The sequence below is a fragment of the Aquarana catesbeiana genome, linkage group LG04, assembly GCF_042186555.1.
Source record: "Aquarana catesbeiana isolate 2022-GZ linkage group LG04, ASM4218655v1, whole genome shotgun sequence".
In the NCBI taxonomy this organism is placed as follows: Eukaryota; Metazoa; Chordata; class Amphibia; order Anura; family Ranidae; genus Aquarana; species Aquarana catesbeiana.
The window spans coordinates 221,617,722-221,637,691 of NC_133327.1; the positions used below are offsets into that span (position 1 = coordinate 221,617,722).

The window sequence follows — 19,970 nt, forward strand, 5'->3', positions numbered from 1 at the left end:
AATATCTCCTGAACCGTGGTGGTTTAGGAGATATTACCATCACCTACAGGTAAGCCTTAATCTAGGCTTACCTGTAGGTGAAAGTGGTTGTAAAGGGTTTACAACCACTTTAAGTTTCTTTGCCAAAACTGAACAAGACTGCATAAAGATTTTGACTAGGTATAACCAAGTCTGATATACTGGCAAGTCCTCTGTACACATTTTTTATCATCAACCTCTCTAACTGCACGCTGGGCTTCCACCGTATTTCAAAATGACAGATTTGCTAATGTTCAACAAAATTACATAACAAGAAAAAAAAAATAGTCCATAATAAGGCAAAATGTGAAAACTGGAGATTTTAGCTTTGCAGCAGCCAATTAAGGTTACATTTGAACTAAAAAAACAAAACATAATCTTTAGCTAACATTTTTTTTTTTTTTCATATGATCAAACCACTGTTGCATGAAAATAAACTTATTATCTGAACCAACAGTAATAAATGGTGAATGCTCGTTAGTAATTTACATAATTTTTTTCCTCTGTTCCTCACATAAAATATAGCACAAAAAATTTCAAGTAAAGTACAGCACATGGTTCCCTTCAATGCAGATTTCCCATTATTTGCTAAAGAACTATTCACTAAAGTACGAATATTATTTTAGTGTCTCCCTGTATCTAAATAATGAAAACAAATGGGATGGCTGTTCTCAGCTCTCTCGTTTGCCTTTTATAGGAAATGGAATTTGTCAATTTCCCCAACACGAGAGCATGCTCCCATCCCATGTAGCTATTTTGTGTTACTATCTAATTTATTATTCTTAAATTGCTTCTGCAGTTATTGCAGATAATTGCCCAGGAATCCATAAATCATGTTAAAATGACTCACTTACAGTATTTTCAAATCTACTGCATTTTTATTACAGTGGAAAAATTGCAAAATCTCTGTATGATATCCAAGCTGGCTAGATCATATTTATTGAATGCACTTTACAGTCAGTTTTATCTGTCCTGGAGTGGACAGGGATGTTTTCTACTGGAGATGACCCCAGCAACTACTGTATCTCCTTAAGAAACAAGTATGCTATATTCCTTAGTGTTTGAAAACAATACCAGTTTGTGAGCCATATACAGTGGGGACGGAAAGTATTCAGACCCCCTTAAATTTTTCACTCTGTTATAGTGCAGCCATTTGCTAAAATCATTTAAGTACTTTTTTTTTCCTCATTAAAATGTACACACAGCACCCCATATTGACAGAAAAACACAGAATTGTTGACATTTTTGCAGATTTATTAAAAAAGAAAAACTGAAATATCACATGGTCCTAAGTATTCGGACCCTTTGCTCAGTATTTAGTGGAAGCACCCTTTTGATCTAATACAGCCATGAGTCTTTTTGGGAAAGATGCAACAAGTTTTTCACACCTGGATTTGGGGATCCTCTGCCATTCCTCCTTGCAGATTCTCTCCAGTTCTGTCAGGTTGAATGGTAAACGTTGGTGGACAGCCATTTTTAGGTCTCTCCAGAGATGCTCAATTGGGTTTAAGTCAGGGCTCTGGCTGGGCCATTCAAGAACAATCATGGAGTTGTTGTGAAGCCACTCCTTCGTTATTTTAGTTGTGTGCTTAGGGTCTTTGTCTTGTTGGAAAGTAAACCTTCGGCCCAGTCTGAGGTTCTGAGCACTCTGGAGAAGGTTTTCATCCAGGATATCCCTGTACTTGGCCGCATTCATGTTTCCCTCAATTGCAACCAGTCGTCCTGTCCCTGCAGCTGAAAAACACCCCCACAGCATGATGCTGCCACCAACATGCTTCACTGTTGGGACTGTATTGGACAGGTGATGAGCAGTGCCTGGTTTTCTCCACACATACCGCTTAAAATTAAGGCCAAAAAGTTCTAACTTGGTCTCATCAGACCAGAGAATCTAATTTCTCACCATCCTGGAGTCCTTCAGGTGTTTTTTTAGCAAACTCAATGCGGACTTTCATGTGTCTTGCACTGAGGAGAGGCTTCCGTCGGGCCACTCTGCCATAAAGCCCCGACTGGTGGAGGGCTGCAGTGATGGTTGACTTTCTACAACTTTCTCCCATCTCCCGACTGCATCTCTGCCACAGTGATCTTTGGGTTCTTCTTCACCTCTCTCACCAAGGCTCTTCTCCCCCGATAGCTCAGTTTGGCCAGACGGCCAGCTCTAGGAAGGGTTCTGGTCATCCCAAACGTCTTCCATTTAAGGATTATGAAGGCTACTGTGCTCTTGGGAACCTTAAGTGCAGCAGAATTTTTTTGTAACCTTGGCCAGATCTGTGCCAAGGTTACCTGTGCCTTGCCACAATTCTGTCTTTGAGCTCTTCAGGCAGTTCCTTTGACTTCATGATTCTCATTTGCTCTGACATGCACTGTGAGCTGTAAGGTCTTATATAAACAGGTGTGTGGCTTTCCTTATCAAGTCAAATCAGTATAATCAAACACAGCTGGACTCAAATAAAGGTGTAGAACCATCTCAAGGATGATCAGAAGAAATGGACAGCATCTGAGTTAAATATATGAGTGTCACAGCAAAGGGTCTGAATACTTAGAATCATGTGATATTTCAGTTTTTCTTTTTTAATAAATCTGCAAAAATGTCAACAATTCTGTGTTTTTTTTTGTCAATATGGGGTGCTGTGTGTACATTAATGAGGAAAAAAATGAACTTAAATGATTTTAGCAAATGGCTGCAATATAACAAAGAGTGAAAAATGTAAGGGGGTCTGAATACTTTCCGTCCCCACTGTATACTGTATGTCTCATTCCCACAGGTGATGATACCCATGTAATGTAAATGAGCCATTTTTTTTCTGACATCTTTTCATATGCAGCAACTGGAAACTGAGGCACTGGATAAAAAATGGCCCATTCATGCTATATAGCAATCATCATCCATGTGAATGAGGCTTTAAAGCCCAACTGAACTTTCAGTTTAAATCAGCTAAATACTTTCCACGCGTGTCAAAACCAAAGGTTTGCAAAGTCTTAGATCAAGATAACATTTTTCCAAATTTGGCCTTTAAAGTGAAAGTATAAAGTATTTTCAGTTTTCATACCTACTGATTAAATATTGCAGTGTCTGCAGAATTTTCAATACAAGGTTCATATTTTTTCAGGCTTACTTTATGGTTTTGAATAACGAGATTTGTAGATAAGCCATTAGAAATCTCTCATGCAATCTGCAATTATTCTACCTCTTTAATAACACCTGTATGGATATCTGCCAGACATGGTGTAAATTGTTTTCAGTCAGCCAGTTAACCTGTGAGAAAGAGCAGTAAGGCCTCATTCACATGGGCACCAAGGACTGTATACCATGAATGTGGGCCTTTTTTTTTTCCTGTGCTCCTAGCTGGCAGGTGCTGCGTGTAGGCAGCCAATTCAAGCATTAAAATGCAATAGCTGCATGCTGGTGCGCGTGAGCAGTCTTGAACGCAGACAATGTGCATTCAGGGCCACTCATCCACACCTAAATGCCTGGCACATACTGTATGTAGTTACTAGAATTCAAAGGCAAACAGCAGAGGAAAGCTGCAAAGTATTCAGGGAATCCATAAAAGTTGTGGAAAGAGATGGCCAGCAGACAGGCAGAACTCACAACAGCCCAAAGCCACCAATGCAGTTTCTATGTTGGTGGAAATACAGTTAAAGCTGAATTTTATTTATGTAATTTTTTTTTTTTTTTTTGGGGGGGGGGTATTTCAACATATTATATGAAAGTATACATGCAATTTATCTCATTTTAAATTAAACCTGGTGTTTCCTTTAAGACCTTACATTTGGTGCCACTACTGATTTGGGCCTCCACAAACAAATGAAACAAGAAGGCAGTCCCTGATGCACACTCTCTTGTTAGGAAATTTGTTTTTTTACTTGCCTAAGCCTCACTTTTATGATGGCATACTGGTGACCAATACTTCAAATGCCTGACCTTCAACATAACTGACCTCCAATAAGGGTCAGTTTTCCACAATCAATCTGCAAAAGGACTGTCCAAGGCAACTGCGTTTTAACCGATTCTTGTCTTTCAAAATTATTCCATCAGACACCAGAGAATACTAGGAAAGATTCTTTACTGCAGAGATACAATTCTAGAATTGATACTTTTATGCCAGTTACTGTTAGACAGTGCCAGTGCAAATTTGTTTTCTACAATCACAAAGCCGTCCCTGTCGGGAGAAGACAAGAGAATCTGGCAGGCTGGTTGTACCCAAGTTGATCGATCGATCGATCAACCTTGTACATTCATGCCTGCCCAATAAGGCCCCTTTCACACTACCACAACTTCAAAGTTGCACGATTTTGCGGCCGCAATTTTAGGGAATGCCTGTGTAACTCGCATCAAAGTCGGACCAAAGTACTACTGGGACTACTTTGAAGTCGCACAGATATGAACGGTACTCACTGGAAATCATGGGATGCGACTTTGCAGTCCCAAGTCGCAGGACAAGTTGCACAAGTGTGAAAGGGGCCTGACGGCACAAATCAGCAGGTTCAGGTTCTGCAGGAACCGTCCAAGAGTCAAACTGTCTATGGCAGGCTTTACAGTTTAAAGCGGGGTTCCACCCAAATTTTGAACAATATCTGTATGTATTCTCTTCCTTGCCTAGATGCTGACATGCCGTTTAAAAAAATTTAAATCGCCGTAATTACCTTTTATTTTTCTATTCTTCTTTGCACTTCCTGGTTCTCCTCCCGTGGGAGTAGGCGTGTTTCTAGCCTCTCCCAGACTCCTGGGAGCTAGTCTCAGGCTTCCCAGGATGCCACTGAGCATGTGCGGGAACGAGCGGTGAATGCTGGGAGCACAGCATTCACCACATCCAGGAAATAAATGCTTGTGGGCTTCAAATGCCCACAATGAAGATGGAAAACGCCTGAAGTGAATAATATAAGTTATTCTTTCCGACGAAATCTGACACAGGCGGACATATTACACACAATATGTGAGTATGTAATGCTGAGAAGAAAAGTTTGTGAATTAACTCAAAAAAAAATAAAAAAAAACAATAGATAGGTGGACCCCCGCTTTAAACAGACCACCACCTCCATGTCTCTCAGTTAAACACTAATTAATCTAGTTTATTAAACAGCATCTTAATTGGTTAGCAAGCGATCTGAAGCTGCAGCTTACCCTGACAGCTCTACCCCAAGAAGTGAGTGACCGCTGATCAGTTCTCGCTCTTTAGTGAAAAGCGAGTGGTGACTGTCACTCGACAGCTGTGTAGGGGGTAGGAGCAGCTGGCTCAGCCTCTCAGCGGCATGCTGAGAGGCTGAGCCAGCTGCCAGTCAGGCATCTGGGTAGATCCCAACATTATTTTTTTAATCCCTGCAGAGCCTGGACCAGGTTCTGTGATGTCAGCCAATATAGCAGGCTTTAGCCCACGGTCAGCTGAATCTGGGACACAAGAGAATCAGTAAACCCAGGAGAAGTATGGCTAAAAAAGCTTTGGCCATACTTCTCTGATAAAGGATAAGTTCACCTTTCATAACATGTTAGGCCCCTTTCACACATGCAGACAGTTTGTCAGTTTTTCATCCATCTGTTGACAGATGAAAAACAGATATCAATGCATCTCTATGGAAAAATGGATGTAAATGGATGATCATCCATTTACATCAGTTTACATCTGCATCCGTCAACATCTGTTTTTTGAAATGGATCAAAGCTCTATTTTTCCATGAAAAAATGGATGTAAACTGACAAACGGTCCATTTTTCATTTGTTTTTGCATTGGTAGTGGATGTAAAAAAAACTGATAAGAAACGGATGAGCAAGCTGATGAAAAACTGATGAATACTTCATCCATTTTGATGTGACTGAAATGATAAAATGAGAGGTCAGCATGTGTGAAAGGGGCCTTACACCCATATTCATTATGTTATGAAAGGACCAGCCCCCCCCCCCCAACTCCCTCTCTTTGACAGCTAGCGGGGGGGGGGATCTTCTCCGGGCGCCCGCTGTCACTCTTTGGAAAAAAAAAAAAAACACGTGGCCATGCGGGGCTCTGCCCACCCGTGTCACTCATTAACAGTCCCCTGTAAATGGGAAAACTACAAGTCCCGGCAGCCTTAGCAGCTGTCGGCTTGTAGTTCTCAATGAACTACCATGGCGCTGTGAGCGCTGCGTTAGTTGATTGATTCTTCCTGTCAGTGTGTATTGGCTTGCTCGTATGGGGAAGCAGATACACTGGCAGGTCTGCAGGAGACCTACATGGAATCAGCGATCTGTCGATTGCTGGTGCAATGCTTTACAGGCTCCTGCAAAAAAAGATAATAAATGCACATTTTTCTACCTGCACAAAAAATGTGCATTTATTACATTTTGTCAAAAGGTGAACTTATCCTTTAAATCAGATGCTGTGATTACTGCTGTACCACTTAAAACGAGCTCTAATGCTGACCGTACATATTTAAAATTGCAAGCGATTTCATTCACTTTCAGACAGCTTTCAAGCACAAAAGCTATTACCTGAACCAAGGCAACCTACCACCAACAGTTTGAAAAGATCCTTTATGAAAATATTTAAAAATCCCCATGTATATGGCTACTGTGAAATGTATAATCTTCAGTGAGGCTGTGTAGCCAACAACAGGCAACAATAACACACACCGACCTTTCTGGTAAATGCAGAATTGTCACTGCTGCCAGCTGAGACCTGATCAACTGCTTTTTTAATTTTTTTTTGCAATTACAATTTTTATTTTGATTAGGGAGACAGAAAATAATAATGAAGCGTAGTACAGACGTTGCCAGCTGAGATTATCATTTCTCTGTACAGGTGCAGTGTTCAGGAACAAGCCGCTGCTCATTAACATCTAGTGATGGACGCACTTCTAATGCCCAGGATGAAATGGTAGCAAGCACTGAGCTTTGGAATCTTGCCTCATTTTCTTATTCATTCCATCAAAAGTAGGTAGAAGAAAAAGACAGAAAAATTAAAACAAAACCATTTTGCTCAGAAGATGGCAAAGAGAGCAGTAGGGCATCACTACACCAAAGTTGTTTTATCAAAAAAAAATTTTTTAGATATGGAAATTCCAAGTGAACATGTCAAATCCACAAAAACATTTCCAATTATTTTTCTAGGTGAAACACAGCAGTTACATCTGCTATTTACGATCAAATACATAATTGGAGATCCACTTGTGAAAAGAACTGTAAAGTGGGGTACACACTATAAGAAAATCGGTCGAACGTTTTGTTTGATTTTTCTCCACGTTTCGCAGTAAATCAAAGACCGATGAAAGAAAATTCTCACGAAAATTCTTACGAATATTCTCGTATGACAAAGGATTTTTTTGTTGTTTGTTGTTTCTGATCACGTGCAGTCTTTTTCTGATTTTTCTTGTACGAAAATAGTACGAAAGCAGTACACAATAAACTAAAATCGTTCGCTGTGTTCCTGTACGAGAAACATTTTGGAGTTTGTCCCTTCTGGAATTTTCGTATGAAAATTCGGAATCAGCTGTCGAAAATTGTGTACACACTGTATGAAAATCGTACGAAAATTCTTTGGACTAAAGTGTTTGCCCGATTTTGAGTGTGTAAAAGCCTTAAATCCACTATTGGACTCAAACTGTTTTTATTTTTTAAAAGGGACACCATTAATGAAAAAAAAAAATGAAAAACAAGCTCTTCTATGGGAAAAAACAAAAACAAAATAATAACTGAAAGCATCTTAGATATAAAATTCATTGACAGAAAAGCAGATATTATATACACATTATTATTATTCAGCGGAAAGCTTTCTGCAGTAAAAAAGAAAAAAAACACAGGCAATGAACCAGATCTTACTAAACCGAACTGCCGTGACATTCATTAATGGAGCTGTTCCTGTATCTCAATTTTTTTTTTTTACCTTAGTCTGCAGTGCCGCAAGCTGCGTCTGAGAGGAAGTTACTTACCACTTAGAGGTTGGTAAATCCCCTGTGCTGATTACCGATTCTGACAGGGCTGTGAGCAGCTCATCTCATTACTTGCCAGTGTGCATATCAACAAATACCTCACCCTGTCAGTGTTATGAAAAACTTCAAGACAACAGATTTAAAGAGGTAGATAACCTCTTTAAAATTAACCTTTGGTTACAAAATCAAGAACAAACATATTTTTTGGAGACACCAAGAGGTTCTTGGAAAAAAGTATAATATATAATAATATAATAGCATTGTTTGAAGAAGCCCCATCACCAGATCATTCATTACAACAACCACCTTCCCATAAGATTATTTGTGAATTTAACATTTTTTGAATGTTATTAACCTTTCAAAGCCTCCCTTGTGTAAACGACTAAAAGCCCTGAGGCTGCTGCTGGGTGCCGCCATATTGGATGTGATGTCAGCAGCCCCAACAGACTTCACAGCTATCACTCAAGTTACATTCTGTAGTATTCCCCTTTGCTCTTCCCCTGGCAGCTACAGAAAAACATTATGTGGACAAGTAAGGAAAGGGCTGAAGGAGCTAGGCCAGCACAGACAGTAATCAGACACCCCTACAAAAGGGAGGGGGCCATAACATTCAAGAAGGGATAGGGGGCTATGCTAAGGAACTGACTCTTCCTTTAGAAGACACATTTTAATTGCAAGTTCAAGGGCACATTGCAAGAGAATACAAAATGGTTTATGGAAAGGAAAAAGCTGCAAGTAAGTTTTTAAAATACTTGCTTTCTGCTGGCTCTGAGAGTTACAGTTTTGGCTGGAGTATGTTGAACACAACGGGTCGCTTGCACTCCAGCTCCTCAATTCAGTAAATATCTTGCGTTGCTCTCTTTTTTTTTTTCTTCGGCTTCAATCTTTTTATTATTTTTCATATCATAGCATAAGGACATTAAAATTATAACAAATATGGAAATAATCAACTTATTATTATTAATAATGGTAAAAAAATTCCATGACATACGACAAACAGAAAATAAAGTATTCATTAATACGACCAAAAAATAAGGAATTTCTCTATAAAGTATAGGGAGTATATTGAGGAGACCAAAGTAAACGTATAAATAAGATAGTATCTTGTTTGGGTAAAATTGTAAAAAAAATCGTCATCGAAAGAAGCTTCATGTTACAAATCAAGGTCTCTTCAAATGAGTATGAATCAGATGAGTAAGGTTTACAAAGTTTGGTCAAAGGTTTGCATTCTTTTCTAAATAATGCAAGGCACTCTGTGACTGGAGGAGAGTCACATGAACATCACGGTCTCCTTTGCTCCAATCACAAAACACCTTGCATTCGTTGAAAAGAATGGAAGATGTTTACTGAATGAGAGAGCTGGAGTGTGTGTGTGTGACCCGCTGTGATGTCTGTCCTCCACACTCAATGTCAGACATTTAACACTGACTGCACTGTATGGGGGTTAGTGAAAGTCTGAGTTGTCATAATGCTGCAGCCTAGAAACATGGAACGGCACTTCATTATTTTAAATTCATAATTTATTTTTACAGTGCACAGGTCAAAAAATGTTTTTGCCTGAAGTTCAGCTATAAATCAGTGACAGGATCTCTTTAAAGTAAACCTGTCACTTGGGGTCCAAGGAGCTCACTATGCAAATGCAGGTCAGGAATCTGAGCTCTGACACTGGCTATGCCCCTACACCCACATCTTTCAGGCCAGTCATACATTGTAAAGGGGCGGGGGGTGAGTTGTGATCTTCCACCTGGAAAGCTCATATTTTCATGCAAAGAATTCCAGCCTCTTCCAGCTGGAAGGTTCATAATTTCATACAGGGTAACCAGGACTTTTTTTCTCAAACAATAGGTGCTGGAACTTAACCACGGCCCCACAAAACTCCTCCCCCTACACACACCCTCCAAATCACATCAAGTGGGAGGGTCTTAAAGGGGCATTAAATACCAGGATTGCATTACATACAGAGTGCAGAGCTGTCACTTGTAAACACAGAAACCAGACTTCTGTGTTTACAAGTGATTGTGGTGAGCAGGCACCAAAGGGTCTGAGCCAGAGGTGGTGGAACTGAGTTCCACCAAGTTCCCCCCGAAAAAAGCCCTGAGGGTAACACAGGCTCAAGTGCTCTGGAGATTGAAATGAGCTATGTGCAGGCACCTTCACTTGGTACAGGAAAAAGCAACCCAGAAATTCATAATTTCAGACACAGCTAATAGAAGTCTTAACCACTTCAATACAGTGCATTTTCACCCCCTTCCTGCCCAAGCCATTTTTCAGCTTTCAGCGCTGTCGCACTTTGAATGACAATTGCGCGGTCATACAACACTGTAACCAGATTAAATTGTTATAATTTTTTCCCCACAAATAGAGCTTTCTTTTGGTAGTATTTGATCACCTCTGCGGTTTTTATTTTTTGCGCTATAAACAAAAGAAGAGTAACAAGTTTGAAAAAAAAACACAAAATATTTTTTTCTTTTTGCAATAATAAATATCCAATGTTTTTTTCTTTGAAACAAATTTTTTCCTCAGTTTAGGCCGATATGTATTCTTCTACATATTTGTAGTAAAAATCGCAATAAGCGTATATTTATTGGTTTGCGCAAAAGTTATAGCGTCTACAAAATAGGGGATAGTTTTTTTGTTTTTTTTTTTAATTTTTTACTAGTAATGGCGGCGAACTGCGTTTTTTATCGTGACTGCGATATTGCGGCGGACATATCGGACACATTTTTGGGACCATTCACATTTATACAGCGATCCGTGCTATAAAAATGCACTGATTACTGTATAAATGTGACTGGCAGGGAAGGGGTTAACACTAGGTGGTGATCGAGGGGTTAACTGTGTTTGCTAGGGAGTGTTTCTAACTGTAGGGGGAGGGGACTCACTAGGGGAGGAGACCGATCGGTGTTCCTCTGTACTGGGAACATACTATCTGTCTCCTCTCCTCTGACAGGACCGTGGATCTGTGTGTTCACACACACAGATCCACGGTCTTGCTGTGTTACCGGCAATCGTGGGTGCCCGGCGGACATCGCGGCCGCTGGGCACGCGCACCGGGTGCGCAGTGACACGGTGGGCCAGGAAAGCGAGGCCGTAATATGACGCCCGCCCGCAACGAGAGCTGCACCGCCTGGCCGTCAATTGACAGCCGGCGGTCAGCAAGCAGTTAAACAGGGCTCCAACCTGGAATGCATATACATTCTACCCCCATGTTATGCAATGCAACCCACTGATTAATTGCATGGTGGGATTTGAAGAAGCAAGCCTGGACGCACAGCAACAATTAGGATTTTCATAAGTTGTGTAATAAGAGACTCCCTAGACATCTACAAGAAGATGCTGTACCAATATTGGATGATATATACTGTTACAATGCCATGCCCACTATTAAAAATTAATGTTGGCCTGTAATGGGTTTTATTTAGAAAGGTTTACATTAAAGTCTTCTTCTTATGCCGCGTACACACGGTCTGACTTTTTGACAACAAAGGTCCGACGGACTTTCTAACGACCGACTTGCCTACACACGATCACACCAAAGTCCGACGGATTTGTACGTGATGACATACGACCGGACTAAAATAAGGAAGTTGATAGCCAGTAGCCAATAGCTGCCCTAGCATAGAGACGAGCAAATTTTTTCGACCGGACTCGAGTCCGTTGGAAAGATTTGAAGCATGTTCCAAGCCTAAAGTCCATCAGATTTTCGACCGAAAAAGTCCGCTGCAGGTCCGATGAAGCCCACACACGGTCGACCAGTCCGGTCGAAAAAGTCCGCTCTTGTGTATGCGGCTTTAGACACTTTCCGATGAACAGAGAAGAAGTCCATGCCCACAGAGCACAACAACAAGGCTATACTACTTATAAAATATAATACCTAAACAATATAATAACTATACTTTATATAACTATACATTTCCATAAAGAAATATTAGGATTCCAAATTTTACTACACTTTTAATACTGTAAATTCTAAATCTCCACTGATCAGGCAGTATATCCAGCCTTTCTGTACTGGGCCCAGCCCCCATCAGTTCAAAAGGGGGGCCCAGGCACCTGCTGAGCAGGAGGGCAAGCTGTATTGCCTTACTGCAGACAGAACCAATCCTCTTCTGCCTCCCCCTGTAGCCCTGCCGTCTTCTCCTCCACTCCCTCCCTCCAGCTGTGCTGCAAGGGGATCAGTTCTAGCATCTATGCCCCCCATCCAGGCCCGGACTGGCCATAGGGCACACTGGTCATTGCCCAGTGGGCTGGGTTGCATGTCCTTGTGGGGCCAAGGCAGCTGAGCTGCTCCTTGGGCCCCCGCCACTCACCCGCCCCCACCCGGGTTGGGGGGGCAAAGACTACAGGTCACGTTACCCTTGACCATGAAGAGGGAGGGGATCTACATGAGATGCCGGACAGGGGGGAAAGTGAGTGCAACTCCCCGTGCGTGCACTTGGATAGGAGGAGCGACTGCATACACAGTAGAAAAATCATCTCTTTATTTTTCTTCTACAGCCTCTGAATGCCTGCTTCTCCTTTTCTCCCTCCCGTGGGCATTCAGAGGCTGTAGGAGAAAAATAAAGAGATGGATTCTTCTACTGTGTATGCAGCCACTCCTCCTATCCAGCTTCTTTCTACTGCCCCCTAGTGCTCTCAACCCTGCTCTCAGGCTCCCCCCAAGTGATCTCCAACTTTCCCCATGCTCTCCAGCCCCTCCCAGTGCTCTCAGGCCCCCCTGTGCCCCCTGTGCTCTCCAGCCCCTCCCAGTGCTCTCAGGCCCCCCTGTACCCTGTGCCCCCTGTGCTCTCCAGCCCCTCCCAGTGCTCTCAGGCCCCCCCTGTGATCTCCAGCCCCCCACCCCCACCCCCCGTGATCTCCGCCCCCCTCAGTGCTCTCCAGCCCCCCCATGCCTCCCGGTAAATATGTTATGGGCTGCTCAGTCTAAAATGCCCGGGTATATTTTTTATGCCAGTCCAGGCCTGCCCCCATCCCCCTGCTTTCCAGCCCCCCTTTGTGCCCCTTTTCTCAGCAACATTTCTGGCTTCCCTCCTATCCTCTCCCACTGGCACATAAGGGAATGCATTAGGATCGAGAGTGTGAGAAGGGGGCGGTAAATATGCCATAATAATGATTTTAGTGTATTTTTAGCAAAAATATCATTTTAGATTTTTTTTTTTTTGGGGGGGGGGGGCCCTGTCAAGTAGGCAGTATGGGGCCCCATAATTTCTAACAGCAGCACTGCCTCTACTGCTCTATTAAAGCTCATGATTTCAACAGAATCCAATGGACACCATTCTTCTTTAGGTTCCTTTCATGCCCTGCAGGTTTTTCAGAAACCAAGCTGAAGCTCCTGGTCCTCAAGACTAGAGGAAATGCTGTTAGCACTGGAAAAGTATGTTACAACATCTCAGGTACAGGAATCTTGCGCCAAAACCCTCACACTGCCCAAAAAACTCCTATTAGCCACCCACAACATACACTATATTGTCAAAAGTATTGGGACCCCTGCCTTTACACGCACATGAACTTTAATGGCATCCCAGTCCTAGCCTGTAGGGTTCAACATTGAGTTGGCCCATCCTTTGCAGCTATAACAGCTTCAACTCTTCTGGGAAGGATGTACAAAAGTTTTAGGAGTGTGTAGAGCAAGATATGAGGGGAATTTTCTATGAACAATAGGACAGAGGTCGAATTCTGCATTGATGTGTGGTGTTACTTATGTGTGTTAATATCCATCGTAATGCACATTAAAACCCACATCAACATGCATTTTTTGATAAAAGCATCGGTCAAAAAAAAAAAAAAAAGACAGACATAATTTTCTTCTAAACCAAACCCATTTCTGTTTTACACAGAACATGAAAATACAATACATACTGGTGTTTCTTCTGTTCCAGGACCAGTCAAAGATTCATTTGTAATTTAGATGATTATAAATCAGGATCAGTTCATACAGTAGCATTTAGGCCCCATTCACACCTGAGCATTTTGTAGCTTGAAGCGCCAAAATGCTCAACGTACAAAAGCCCATGATTTTTATTTGCGCCTGTTCACACCTGAGCATAGTGTCACTTATAGCACCAAAAATACCTTCCATTAAACTTCAAGTTTCAAGCAGTTTTTCTCCCAATAGATGTCAATGGGAGTGCCTAAAAATGTGCAAGCATGCATGAAAAAATGCCACTTTTTCATCTTTTTTATTCCCTAGTACTTAGTTTACCATTAGCTAAAAAAAGTTCAAACCTCAAGCCACCTCCAAAAACAAGCAAAAATGCCCTTACAAATGCAAGAAAAAAAAAAAAAAAAAAGCCTACAAAATGACCAAAGAGGCTCAAAATGTGAATGCAAGTGCATAAAACTGTAGAGTTATAGATTCTTGGTTATGAAATTGTGTGAAAGGTTCCCATGTTGCTTACAACGTCACACGTAAATACAAACTGAAAAGAACTACTGAAAAACAATTGTATCAAATAATTAAGAATATTATACAAAGTTTGGTCAGATAGATATTTGACTGTTGAAAACAGAAATAACAGTTCCCAGATTTGCTCGAACTGTAGTTATGCAAGACTAAGTTTTTCCAAATCACTGATTTGCAATGCCAAGAAGCACAATATGTCCTAGAGGTATTAAGCCAGCAGGTTAAATGTAATTTGTGCAACATTCTAAGTAATTGACAACTGCATTTAAAGTAGATCTGTGTCTAGGAAACCGCAATCTGGGCTTTATATTAAATAGCAGATGCCTCTAGGAGCTTGCACGCCATTCTGGATTTCTTGCAAAGTCCCTCAGAACCCAGAAAAACTGCAATCAGTCACCACTCTTGGTGACATTCTATTCCTGTGTATCACTATCAGTTAGTCGGCCCCCAACTTTGACCAGCAAATCTGAGGAGTGCACCAGACCAGAACCTGTGATGAGAAAACCTGGTTGCTATTAGCATAGTGAAGTTCCCCAGTTTCTACAGGACCAGCAAACAAGCACCCAAAAGGTGTCTGTAATTTCACATAAGTCGCAGACTAATCACCATCTCCTAGGCCCAGGTTTGCTTGCCAAAATTGAAGCTGTTCAAATAAAATTGCATAATATAGCTGGACATGGAGACAAATATCAATTTAACGGTCCTAAGGTTTAATTCACTAATCTTCCAGTTAAAGCAGACCAATGATCAAATGTTAACACAAGTCTTCCTTGATGGTTTTGCAGTGATGGATAAATAAAGGGAAATGGAAGGGCTAGAATACTTACCTATTCTGGAGAAAAGGCTGCTAAGATATCTCTCCGGAAATAATCACATAAATAAAAAGCCTAGGCCTTTAGTCATGTGATCTTTACCAACTGGGATTGTGCTGGCCATACACGTCCCGAATTTGGCGGACTCTTGCTACCTTGGCCTAAATTTAAGTCACAAGTGGCCCTGATGGCATTCCAGCTCAACAAATTTTGATCTGGATATCGAAAGGAGCTGGGCAGAAAATTCTTGGCTGAATAGTGACTAAAACCAATCGGATACACATAAGCTACAAAGTTTTCAGGAACCAGTCTTGCTGTTGTATGGATTTTAGACAGACTACACATTTTATCTAAAAAATTACATTTGTATCATACAACAAATTTTAATATCATTGATTTTAGGTTTGTTTGTATATGTGATGGCGTTATTTTAAGAATGTTGCAAATAAAGATGGTATTTTTTTTAAATAATTTGTAGTCTGTCTCATGTGTCACTATCTTGGGTGTCAGTAAAAGCCATACACCAGCAGGACTGGTTCCTGCAAACTTTGTAGTGACTAGTATAATATTTGGATGTAGCACGGGTATAGGTCCTCCCCTTTTTTTAGTTCCCCCCCCCCCCCCCCAATCAGAAACAGTCACGGTTCAGATTTTCTCAGCTGCAAAATACAATAGCTGGCAGGGAAAATTTCCCCATGTTGCTTAGAAATACAAAAATGGCCTGTCTGTATGACAGATTCAGGTAGTTCTTACACAAAAATCGCACTATTGCTGCACCAAATTCAAAAATAATCACCTCTATTTTATAGATAACAAAACTGGAGGTAATAAGGACCAACTCAAATTTGGCGTACAGAGACAGGCAGAGTGCCTGTCTCACTACTCTGTGTGGCAGCTCAGCATGTATGCCACTGCCACCCCCTCCACACTTGTCACTGGTTGTCTAGGACTCTGTCAGGTTCACAGTCAACAGGCTCCTAGCAATCAGTGACACTTACAATGGGAGGAGCCAGGTGGAAAAACTGATAGACTAGTTCTCCATCAAGCCTGCTCTCTCCTTGTGATTGACATCGGCCAGTGGAAGGCATCAATCCACCCACCGCTTGCTGTCAATCACAAGGGGAGCAGACCTGATGGGGAATCTCCATCAGACTCCGCCTGTCCAGCTACAAAAACTCCCTAGCCGCTCCACTGTCTAAGTGACGGTTGCAACACTGGGGAGTGAGCTCGGCTGCTCTGAGGATGGAATGTTAAATTCTTCATGAATTTCCCTGCATGTGTTTAATTGCCTAGGTTTGATTACCTGAGCAGCACTGGAGGGAGTTTCTCCAGGAAAGGTAGTTATGTACAATTTTTTTTTTTTTATCCATATGCAAGACTCTTAAGATAGCATTAGATGAACATTTGTGTATTGGTTTATTTAGTTAGATCAGCTGATGTGCCTGGTTTATGGAACCAAACCAACATAAATCAATGGGCCTCATTTTATATATGCTAGTGAATATTGTGCTGCTGCTATAACCCAGTTAGGTAGGTTCCATGTTTAATTATACAAGTCTAAGTTAAAATAATAGCAGTTATCTAATTGGTTCTTGTAGAACACCATCATAGCCCATTTACTCTAAATGAGCTTCCATCATCTCCTCCTAGATGAGTGGTCAGGTCAATGCCCAAGGTATTTTCTCCTTATCTGCTGAACACTTGATCCTCAATATAAACCTCAAGGTGAACTGATGTGAGCAGGGAGACTGAACTAATGAAAGGCAATACAGTACAGGAAAACTCTAAGCACTTCTTTATTTTCAGTTCAGGCAGCAAATATACTATTGATCCAGGTTCAGACACTGTGAAATGACTGGAAGCCATCAATGCATCACTACAGTTTCTGACCTTCTACAGCGGCCATAAATTCTTTTAGGTTCTATGGAGTAAACATGAAAATGGGCTGCAGCCATTCATCACCAACATATCAAGTCCTAAAGATCTTGGTATGTATAGTACATCCTGATGTCTAGTGCACCCCATACCAATCACATATCACCATCGGGTTGGATTTATAGGAGCGCACAATAAGGCTTGCAACGTCCCTCGTGAGATATTAAATATGCATCTTTTCTGTATTTCCACTCCAAGCTTCTAGGCTGACATTGCCAATAGAGCCTGTGCAATGGAGCAGAGCTAAGTCTCTCATTCAGGCAATCTGACAAGCCATGTCCATGTTTAATCTAAGTGACTGTCTGACATATCAAGACATACAAAGAGCCTTCTCTTTTTTTCAGGCCATGTGAGTATGACATACAAGCCACTACTGCAATCTCATTAGCATAGGTCATTTTAGGGAGGCATGAGGTTAAGACACTTGGCAATTCATTGACGGCTTCTTATGAAGAAGCAAATACAGAGCCCCATTTGTTCACAGCATCCTCATATGTATGTCAGGAGAAAAAAAATGAACATGGCATCCACTTAGTAACAATGGATGGCACGCTGTAGGAAAGAGGAAAGGCTGGGCTTAGCGTCAATGAGCGGACAAAAATCAGAAAATCTCCTGTTAATAGGGTGTTATCACAGCAGACCTCTGACCTCAGGGCACTGCATACAGGCTTGGTTACTATGCCATCAACCTTCATTGTCTAAGGGGCAGGCAGGCACTGGTCATGGAATGCAAACTACATTCTCTCCATGGCAAGAGTGATCCATCCTGGAACTCAACCCCCACCTCCAATGAAAGAAAACAGCCTTCACAATGAAGTATGAGTGCCTAAATCTCAAAATTAATCCCAATGGAAGGGCAGATGTGTGGAGTGGCATACAAAGGGAGCACTGCAGACACCCATCATGGGCACCCTGATGTAAACCAAGGGCAATGCTACAGGATCATCGGACAACCAACATGTCTCACTGCATACAGCCATGCAAGGATCGGTCCAGTGGGTGCAGCTCCATCATCTATATACAACATTGCTATTACATGGATGGGTTCAATGACAAAAGCCATCAGCCACAGCAGATCTCCATAGAGGCGATCCATGGATGTCAGCTGAATGTATGCCAATGATGACAGATAAAAGACCGTGATCATCAAGCTGCCCCTTACCCTCAGTGCAGACAGGTCTATCTCATCCAGGCTGCGAGCCGGGGAGTCGCTCGCCATGTTTCCTGCTCGGTGCTGTCAGATCTCGCCTCTGGCAATCAGTCCACCTGGCTGTGTATTCCGGCTGGGGGGGGAAGGTGTGCGCCTGGCGGTGCGGCTCTGCTCAGCGAGGACGGGGGGGTGCATTGAATGGGGGCATGCTGGCAGTATGTGAGTGTGCTCGGTGCTGATCAGACACATACACACAGCTCACTGATGAGAAAAGACTGTCACAGCTTCCTGGGAGGAACCAGACACTGAGAGGAGGGTCTCTCCGGGGCGGCCCTTTCCTTTCATTGCTATAGAATAATGTATGGACGATTGCGGACAAAAGCCTATAGAGCCGGGCTCTACAAGGCTCATGGGCGATCCATTCACTAGCCGGGGCTCAGACACTCCCACTGCATTGTGATAGCCCACATCTATAGTACATTGCATCCCACATCTACTCGACACTGCATCCCACATCTACTCCACACTGCATCCCACATCTACACTACACTGCATCCCACATCTACACCACACTGCATCCCACATCTACACCACACTGCATCCCACATCTACACCACACTGCATCCCACATCTACACTACACTGCATCCCACATCTACACCACACTGCATCCCACATCTATAGTACATTGCATGCCACATCTATAGTACATTACATCCCACATCTACACCACACTGCATCCCACATCTATACCACACTGCATCCCACATCTACACTACACTGCATCCCACATCTACACCACACTACATCCCACATCTATAGTACATTGCATCCCACATCTACACTACACTGCATCCCACATCTACACTACACTGCATCCCACATCTACTCCAAACTGCATCCCACATCTACTCCACACTGCATCCCACATCTATAGTACACTGCATCCCACATCTACTCCACACTGCATCCCACATCTACTCCACACTGCATCCCACATCTATAATACACTGCATCCCACATCTACATCCCACATCTACTCCACACTGCATCCCACATCTACTCCACACTGCATCCCACATCTACACCACACTGCATCCCACATCTACACCACACTGCATCCCACATCTACACCACACTGCATCCCACATCTATACCACACTGCATCCCACATCTACACTACACTGCATCCCACATCTACACCACACTGCATCCCACATCTATAGTACATTGCATGCCACATCTATAGTACATTACATCCCACATCTACACCACACTGCATCCCACATCTACACTACACTGCATCCCACATCTACACTACACTGCATCCCACATCTACACCACACTGCATCCCACATCTATAGTACATTGCATCCCACATCTACACTACACTGCCTCCCACATCTACACTACACTGCATCCCACATCTACTCCACACTGCATCCCACATCTATAGTACACTGCATCCCACATCTACTCCACACTGCATCCCACATCTACTCCACACTGCATCCCACATCTACATCACACTGCATCCCACATCTACATCACACTGCATCCCACATCTACACTACACTGCATCCCACATCTACACTACACTGCATCCCACATCTACACTACACTGCATCCCACATCTACACCACACTGCATCCCACATCTACACCACACTGCATCCCACATCTACTCCACACTGCATCCCACATCTATAGTACACTGCATCCCACATCTACACCACACTGCATCCCACATCTACACTA

At 42.4% G+C, this 19,970-nt stretch overlaps 1 protein-coding gene across 20 annotated transcripts in view; it reads right to left on the reverse strand.

The window, feature by feature from the left end:
* The window catches only part of TNIK (TRAF2 and NCK interacting kinase), a 451,082-nt gene extending 432,558 nt beyond the window's left edge, over window positions 1–18,524 (reverse strand). For 8 of the 20 annotated variants that reach the window (XM_073626204.1, XM_073626210.1, XM_073626206.1 and 5 more), the window contains exon 1: window positions 18,227–18,523. In XM_073626204.1, the coding sequence (XP_073482305.1) occupies window positions 18,227–18,283 (57 nt within the window). In that variant the 5' untranslated portion in view covers window positions 18,284–18,523. Of the gene's footprint in view, window positions 1–18,226 lie in introns of all 20 variants that reach the window. The other 12 variants (XM_073626221.1, XM_073626219.1, XM_073626218.1 and 9 more) reach the window with 4 other exon arrangements.
* Window positions 18,525–19,970: the final 1,446 nt, after the last annotated feature.